This window comes from Oryx dammah, unplaced genomic scaffold (assembly GCF_014754425.2).
Source record: "Oryx dammah isolate SB20612 unplaced genomic scaffold, SCBI_Odam_1.1 HiC_scaffold_14, whole genome shotgun sequence".
Taxonomy (NCBI): domain Eukaryota; kingdom Metazoa; phylum Chordata; class Mammalia; order Artiodactyla; family Bovidae; genus Oryx; species Oryx dammah.
In genome coordinates, this window is record NW_024070198.1 from 50,167,381 (window position 1) to 50,175,937 (window position 8,557).

The following is an 8,557-nucleotide window of genomic DNA, read 5'->3' on the forward strand; positions in this document are numbered from 1 at the left end:
CGCCCCGCCCCGGCGGCACCTGCCCGCCCCTGCCCGCCCCTGCCCGCCCCGCCCCGGCGGCACCTGCATGCAGTTGGTGAACATGACGCACACAGACATGAGCTTGGAGAAGACGCGCAGGAGCTCAGGGTTGGTCAGCATGCAGTCCTTCAGGCAGCTGTCCAGGAAGCTGGTGTGGTGCCCCAGCACGTCGTCGATGTTGGAGGCCTGCGTGGGAGGCACCGGTGGGGGCGCCCGAGGGGACGGCCCCACGGCCCCACGGCCCCGGTACGTATGCTGCTCCGCTCCTCTTTACACAACCCTGGGGCTTTTCAGGGGAAGCCTTCAGAATGTTGCTAAAAGATCACATTTAATGTGCCCCACAAGGCCTAAGATTTTGGTTTTTAAAGACAAAAAACACTGCTCGCTGTACTTTGGGTCCTGGAGTTGGGTGATGTGCCCTTGGCTGAAGGGCCCCAGGGCCCTGGACGGGGCGCCGGCCCAGTGCCGAGGCTCTGAGGGAAGGCCGCGCTCCTCCAGCAGCCTGAGTCCAGGAGTCCTGGGCGCCGTGGGGCCCGCTCCTGCCTCCCTGGCCCCTGAGCCCGCTGTGCAGAGCCGCCCCCCCCCGCCCCCCGGTGTGGGGCTGGCTGGGCTGGACTCACGGCCCGCAGGTTCTTCTCCAGGACGTGCCAGGTCGGCTCCATCACCTCGAACATCATGTAATACTGGATGTTCTGCACGAAGTTCAGCATCCGCTGCCGCAGGGTGAAGGCGCCCGCAAACCTGCGCGGGAGGAAGGCGTCACCCGGGGCCCCGAGGGCCCGGGCTCCGTCCCGCGTGCACGCAGCACAAAGGAGGGGCGGCGCGGGCCGCGGGTCTGTGCTGGGTGAGCAGGGCCCGCCCGCCCCGGGCACCGGCACGCACCACCTGGCCGAGTGCAGGGCGCGCTGCTTGGCGGCCTTGCTGCCGATCCAGACGCTGCAGAGCTGCCGCTCCACGTGCTTGCAATAAAACATGTGTCTGAAGAGCATCTGGTAGCGCGTCAGGGCCTTCCTGTCGGCACAGGGCAGGCGGCTCCAACCGGCGCCGGGGCTGCTGCCGCCCGACGCCCCGCGCGAGGCGTGTGGGGCAGAGCGCGGCCCAGCAGCCAGCAACCCCCAGGGCATGAGCCGGCATCAGAGCCCGACGCGCACCTGTTAATGATCAGAGACAGGGGCCACTTGACCACATAGTCGAAGGAGAAGGCCTCCAGGCCACTGAGCGTGAGCTCGGTGGGGTCGGCGTGGACCATGGCTTTCTCCTGCTTGGTCTCGATGGCCAGGACCCGCAGCAGCTGGGTGATGAGGTCATGCGGCATCAGGTCGATCTTGGGGAAATGGACGAACAGCATCACACGCTGCCACACCCACCCCAGCATCATGGCTGGAAAGGGAGCCCAGAGCCAAGGAAGCGGCCCAGACACACGCTGGGCCTGTCAGATGGCCGAGCGCACCGGACACCCACTGACAAGCTGAGCCCGGGCTGCGGGGAAGGCAGAGCCACACGCCTGCGTCAGGAGAGCCTCAAGTGGGCAGCCTCACTCTGCAGCTCGAGAAACCAAGCAATAACCAACTAAACCCACAGTCAGCAGGAAGAAAAAGGTAACAATGATTAGAGTAGGAATAAATTAAAACACAACAGAAAAAGCAGATGGAACCAAGGTAGCTGTCTGAAACATTAGCAAAACTGACAAGTTTTTAGCTATACTCAACTAAAAAAACCACACAAATCATTAAGGATGGAGGCTCGTGTTGCTGCCCAGCGCGGCCGCAGAGGCCCCTGGGGAGGCTGGGCGCCCACAGCCCGAGACGCGTCCCAACAGAGCCTGGGCACTCCCAGGAGCATTCCCCCCGCGGGGAGCAGCGCTCGCCAAGGGCCCACCTTAAGGTCGTCTTTGAAGGGGTCGGTGTTGGCGGTGCTCATGCGCAGGGCCAGCTCCAGCAGCGCCTCCAGGCGGGTGGGCGTGATGTCGTCCACCGGCTTCTTCAGCTCTTCCTCTGTGAGGTCCATGAAGTGCACGAAGAAGTCGCCCTGGCCCATGAGGAAGTAGCGCTTGATGGACCTGCGGGCAGGCCAAGCCCAGACTCACCCGGTGCTCCCCACAGTGGGTGCCAGGCCAGGAGGGGCTGGGTGGGGCAGGGAGGACGTGGAAGTGCAACGCCCGTGAGTGCCCCCACCGAGAAACATAACTTACACGGGCGTCAGAGGTCAGCTCAAAGTGAGCTCAAATGAGTGGGGGGCACAGACCTACTGCGCCAGGCTGTGCAGGAGATGCTGCCAGATGGGCACGGAGGGGGCCGCAGACGGGCCCCTGGAGGGCAGGGAGCTGCTGAGCTCACGCACCTCAGACAGGCCGCGAGCCCCTTCTCCCCAGGAGGAGGCCGTGCACCTCAGACGGGCCTAAAGCCCCTTCTCCCCAGGAGGAAGCTGCGCACCTCAGGCGGGCTACGAGCTCCTTCTCCCCAAGGAGGAAGCCGCGCACCTCAGACGGGCCGCGAGCCCCTTCTACCCAGGAGGAAGCCGTGCACCTCAGACGGGCCATGAGCCCCTTCTCCCTTCAGATGGGCCGCAAGCCCCTTCTCCCCGGGAGGAAGCCGCACACCTCAGGTGGGCCACGAGCTCCTTCTCCTCCATGAGGAAGCCCAGCAGCACCTTGCTGGCGTAGCCAAAGGCCTTTTCGATCTGCTCCACGTACGCCCGCTCCTTCAGCGTGTAGATGACCTCTTTGGCCGCCGGACAAGTGACGTCATGACCACATTCTCTGACCACATTCAGGTATTTTCCTGGAAAGGGATGGAGAAAAGCACACTGCAACTTTTGCTGCACAAGTGACAAATCGCAGGCCTGAACCCGAGAGGCTGCAGTCCTAACACTGGCCAGAGATCAGGAACAGAACCAACTGGGAGAGAACAGTCCCAGAAACCACGGCCCCCCGCCCCGCCCCGAGCAGAGCAGCACAATACAGCCATCAGCCACCGAGCGCGCAACTTCCTGCGACCCCTCACCGCGGACTTTCCTCATCGAGGCCACGAGAATCACCTCAGAGAGCCAGACCCTGCACCACCCCCAGCCCTGCTCCCAGCCCAGCTCTCAGAACCAACGGCAGGGCCCTGGCTGGGGCCTCTCTCTAGGAGACTGTAACACGCGTGTCTCTACACAGGCTCCTGACCCACAAGGTGATCCGTAAAAGCACCGCCGGCCCAGCAGGGCCTGTGCCCTTCCCTGCTTTTCCTCTGCTGGCCTGTGATGCTGGGAGAAACACAACACGTGCGTCTGGTCTTGCTCCTGGTTCATCACTGAGCACCTAGAACCCTCTCACCCCACCTGAGTTCACACCCTCGAGGGGACTCCTGGCCGTCCCTGCAGACCTTCAGGAGGCAGGCCGGCGGCCGGAGGGACCACCCACATGGCAGGACAGCGAGCCCCTCGGCCCTTCCCCCGATACCTGGGGAGGAGAGGGGCTGGCGGGCAAGTTAGGGACCAACAGCCTCGAGAGGACCGGTCGTGCCCTGTCCTGGAACCAACGTGATCCCCTACAGGACGGGCTTGGAGAGCTTCTGGGCTGGTGAGCACGCCCACCTGCCAGGAGGGAGGGGCCTGGTGGCCCCCAGCTCCTCGGGGACAGACACACTCCCAAGTTCGGGACCCTCCAGACCTGCCCCACTGGCCTCTCCATCGGGCTGTTTGTCTGTGTCCATCACAACATCCTTCAGAGCAGACCAGCGTATCTGCTAAGTGAGGTCTCCCCAAGTCTGGGGGCCGTCACAGCAAATATGGAACCTGGGGAGGACGCCGGGACCCTGACTGGGGGCCACACTGGACATGCTCATGACGGGGATCTGCCGGGGCAGGCCTCGAGGGAGCCCTGATCCCTGGGCGCCACACTGGCCCGGCGGTTAAGTGTCAGAACCGAGTTCAGTGGGGTGGTCCCCTAGCTGGTGTCCACGGGGGCTGCTGGGCGCTGGCTGCTGTGTGGAGACCCAGGCGCCCGGGGAGCGCAGTGGTGGGGGCGCTGGCTGCTGTGTGGAAACCCAGGCGCCCGGGGAGCGCAGTGGTGGGGGCGCTGGCTGCTGTGTGGAGACGCAGGCGCGCGGGAGTGCGCGGGGCCCGGCGCTCACCCGTGCTCAGCACCTTGCCCGCCATCTTCTGCAGGAAGGACGGGATGTGTTTCTGCACCACGGTGTAGCGCTGCTCCCAGTACTTGTCGTTGTAGTCCTCCTGGATCTTCTCCTTGCGCAGCTCGTGCTCCTCCACCATGAACTCGCTGCAAGGCAGGGCGCGCGGTCCCAGGCGTGCAGGGGGCGGGGGTCCGCAGGGCCGCTACCCGCCCCGCGGCCCCCGCCCCACCTGTACGGGTCGTCGATGATGCCCCTGTAGATCCACTTCTCCAGGATCTCGAAGTAGGGCACGCTGGCGGCCGCGGTGAGGTAGAGACACAGCTCCTGCGCCTGGCCGTCGCCCGTGTAGCTGAAGCTCCGGTCGTGCAGGAGGCTCAGGGTCGCTCCCCCCACACACTCGCCTTTATCCACCGAGGTGGCTGCCGGGGAGAGGGCGGCGTTCAGTGCCGAGGGCCCCTGGCCACGCTGGGCGAGAGCCCACCTTCTCAGGGGACAGGTTCTCTTTCTGGGATAAATTCAAACTATGAAGCTGGGGTTTCTGGAAACTCCCAGAGTCTTTCTCTCGCAAATTTGTAAAACATAAAGCTACACAGCCTCTGACCGCTTGAAAAAGTCGAAGACAAGCACCTTGACCCAGAGGGTCCCTCCCACCAGGCCCTCACACCTAGGGAGGCCAGGATGTCCACAGTGCGCATGGCTGGCTGAATGTGGAACCAGAGCTTCTGCAGAGACAGCAGGCCCTGCCTCTGCAGCTGCTCCAGCTGCGTGACCAGGATCAGGTACTCCTTCAGCAGCGTTCTCATGGCGGCGGCCAGCGCGTGGTTCACCTGTCCGTACTCGAAGGAGGATTTCTCCTCGATGAACCTGAGAGGAAGGTGGCCCTGAGCGCGAGCAGCACGGGCTGCGTCTCGGGAGGGATGGCCCGAGGGCCTGTGGGTGCCACCTCCTGCGCTCCTCCCGGTCTGCTGGCCCCGCAGGGAGGCCGGCCTCTCCGCAGGAGGGCTCTGCGCGCGCTCCAGTCACTGCGGCAAGCCGGGTGCCTACCTGGTCACGGTGGAGTAGCTGGCGGCCACAGGCAGGATCCTGCTCACCAGCTCTCGGATGGACAGGTCCAGATTGGGGTCCACGAGGAAGGTTCGGCTCTGCCTCCCGGTGAGGGGTTGGGCCGTAATGTACCTGCCGTCCACACCCACCAGCACGTACAGCAGGTCCTCCACGACGGCCGCCTCCTGGGAGGCCAGAGGCAGCGTGCCTGTGGGTGGAGACACCAGTGGGCCTCGCCTCCAGAGCCCCACTCCACTGGCCTCTCTCCCCCACCACCCCCCTCTATGTAACTTCCTCTAGCACTGCGGATGTGAAAACCAAGGTGACCGCCTGGGTTAACTGATCCCATCAGGGAACCAAAGGTTGAGACTCCAAAACCACCACCAGCAGAGGCGCTGACCACCCGACAGGCAGGGACCACATGACGAGTCCGGAGCTGACGATCAGAGCCTTAAAGCAAGGAAAACCCTCCACACACAAATAACCGCTTCATCTTCAAAGTGACGTATACGTCTTGGGCTCACAACGCTCACAACCTGGTGAGGCTGGGTCGCTCAGAAGAAGGCCGGGACCAGGCTGTGCCGTGGGAGGGTCAAAGACGGGCGCCACGGTCACCACGTGGCCAGGAGGAGACACCAGGGAAGCTGGAGCCCGTCACGGATGTGGAAATCAGGAGAGGGACGTCAGAGAGCACACTGGGCCACAGCAGACCCCTCCTCACAGACGGGGTCCCCCAGAAAGGGGAAACTTGAGAGTTGGGAGCTCTGCCTGAGGCCCGAAGGCTGGGGTGGGGGCTGGGGAGAGGCGAGGGACAGAGCCATGTGCTGCTCAGACTCCAGGAAGCTGGCTGTGTCTGCAGGACCTGAGCCCGAGGCTCGGGGACCCAGCGGGAACCACACATGCGGCTAGAAACGGCAAGGCGCCTGTGCCCGTGGCCTCGGGAACAGGCCAGGAATTGTGGAGATGCGCGTCTACGCTGCCCAGCCATGGGCTGCATGGCCCAGACAAGCAGATGGAGCTGGAGGCTGGCGTGAGGAGGGACGGCCTGGTCATAGGCGAGGGGCATGCCTCTGCTGTAGGAAGGGACTCGGGCGGCAAAATGACTGTGAGGGGCACCACGTGGCTGGCGGGGGATGCCCAGCAGGGCTGCTGCACGCCACGCAAGGAGGCAGGGGCCCCCAGGAGAGGCTACGTCGGGGACAGCAGGGAGGATCGAGGATGACTGTGATGCTCACAGGCATCTTGGCACGGATGGCACTGGGGCCTGCGGTGCCAGGCCAGGGCGTGACGGAGGCCAGAAAGGTGACACAGGGCCCGTGGGACAGACGCCGATCTCGCCCCCAGAGCCCGCGCAGTGTGGCTGCTGGAGGGAAACGGGCAGGCCACCTGTCCTGGCCAAGTCCTCCCTGAAACAGTATCACACAAGGTGGCCTCAGGGGCCGCCCTCAGGCACAGCTCACCCCTACCAGCGGGCAGCACAGCAATCCCGCTACAAAGAAAGCCTGCCGCATCGAACCCCATGAGCCCGGCCGCCCTAAGAACCAGCGCCTGGCCGCCTCTGCTTCGCGGAGCCGCACCTCCCCTCAACCCGGCAAAGCCTCCCCAGAAGGCTCCAAGAGGCGCCTCACGCGGGCCTGGAACCTACTGCGTCTTCTAACTGATCCAAATGTGCAAATCAACACTCACAGAGTGCACGACCTCGGGAACAGCTTCCCTCAGGGGTTTTCCTACGGAACCTCTCTGGATCATGTTGAACGTGCAGCTGCCCCAGGAGGCAGGGCCCCAGGCTGCGTCATCAGAGCCCCCCCACCCCGCTTCTCGCCCTTGGATGTGGCCCCGGGGACCAGGCTCCATGAGTCCTGCCACACGAGACCCCTGCAGGGCAGGCTCCTCTAGCGCCTGTAAACGTGGCCGTGCCTCCCGCCTCCGTACACTGTGAGCAGAAGGGCAAGGCACAGCTCTTTGCCCCCAGGGGGTCAGGAGACGTGGGGGAGGGGCAGAGACACCCGCACGCCCCAGCGCCCCTTGGTGCTCGTGGCCGAGGCCATCGTCCTGATGGCAGACCCTGCAGGGACGTGACTCACTGTCGAGGAGGACGACCCTGGTGATCCCGCTGCCCCCAAGTCTGCCCAAGCCCCAAGACACACACGCTCCTGAGAGCCGGGCAGAAGCCAGCCCAGACACGGGCACATCACCATCCACCGGTGGGGGGCAGGATGCGGAGGCCAGGGGGTACCACGTGTTGCCACATGGCCGAGGGCAGCAGAGGGCCCAGGGGCGGCACGCCACCATCCACCCACCACCTCCAAGAAGACCAGCTTCCCTGTCCCAGTGAGGCCCCACTGTCCAAAGCTGTGCGTCACCTACCGATGGGCACAGCCATGTCTGTGCTCGAGCCTGAGCCGGTCAGGAAGTCCCCAAGCAGCGTGGGCCTCTCATACACCCACGCCGGGAAGACTGGGAGGTGCTGCCCTGAGTTTTTTTTGTTCTGCTTGTCTCGAAGCATCTTTCTCGTGAGTTCCAGAGACTGGCGGGGAGGTTTTTAAAGACAGAAAGAAAACACACACCTTTAGTACAAACACTTAAAGTTAACACACTCACTGTATGAAAAGACACATCCCTAAGCATGTGTGAGGAACAAACACATGTGGAAGCGAAACACACGTCAAAGCCCATCACGGTGATGGGGCCGGGGCCGAGGCAGCAGGGCCCAAGGGGAAGCAGGGGCCCCTCCAGCATGCAGGCCCCCAGACCCCTTAGCGCACCCTCACAGCCTCCCCTGGTCCTCGGTGCAGACGCGAGCTGCCAGCTGCGCAGAGTGCCCAGTGAGAGCTGGGCCAGAGAAGGGGTGCCCGCACCTGAGTGCCCTGGGCTGAAGCAGGGAGACATGGCCCTGCTGGCTCAGGCAGGGAGCAGTGGTCCCCAAGGGCGCCCCGCTTCCAGAAGCACCGGCGGGGAGGGTACTGGGGCGGGCAGAGCTGTGAGGAGCCACAAGGTGCTGGACACAGAACGTGCCCAACCGGCATGGACCTGCGGCTCAGACCTCAGGGTGTGGTTCTGAGGGGCTCGAAGGCCCAGAAACAAGATGGGGGGAGACACCCGGAGAGCCGATTGGGGCCAGGGCCAGGGTCGGAGGAGCAGTGAGAAAGGAAGACAGCACCACCGCACACCAGCTGCCCACGTCCCCGAGGGGGCAGAGCCGGGCCCGTGCTGGCCGAGCCCGCAGTGCAGGGGGCAGCAGACGCCCCCACCCCCAGGGCAGACCAGAACCTCTCGCCCGGGGCCCAGGACCCCATCCCAGGGCCGGTGCCCCCAGACCAGAACCTCTCGCCCGGGGCCCAGGACCCCATCCCAGGGCCGGTGCCCCCAGACCAGAA

General features: G+C 64.6%; 1 protein-coding gene across 1 annotated transcript in view; it reads right to left on the reverse strand.

Annotated features, from left to right (window-relative positions):
- TUBGCP2 (tubulin gamma complex associated protein 2) overlaps positions 1-8,557 on the reverse strand; it is a 21,060-nt gene that overhangs the window by 7,242 nt on the left and 5,261 nt on the right. Inside the window, exons 5-15 of the mRNA XM_040254461.1 lie at positions 7,548-7,707; positions 5,181-5,388; positions 4,801-5,000; positions 4,366-4,555; positions 4,137-4,282; positions 2,621-2,801; positions 1,900-2,080; positions 1,173-1,345; positions 904-1,032; positions 642-762; positions 20-207 (exon numbers count right to left, since the gene is read on the reverse strand). Coding sequence (XP_040110395.1) covers positions 20-207; positions 642-762; positions 904-1,032; positions 1,173-1,345; positions 1,900-2,080; positions 2,621-2,801; positions 4,137-4,282; positions 4,366-4,555; positions 4,801-5,000; positions 5,181-5,388; positions 7,548-7,707 — 1,877 coding nt within the window. The remainder of the gene's footprint in view (positions 1-19; positions 208-641; positions 763-903; positions 1,033-1,172; positions 1,346-1,899; positions 2,081-2,620; positions 2,802-4,136; positions 4,283-4,365; positions 4,556-4,800; positions 5,001-5,180; positions 5,389-7,547; positions 7,708-8,557) is intronic.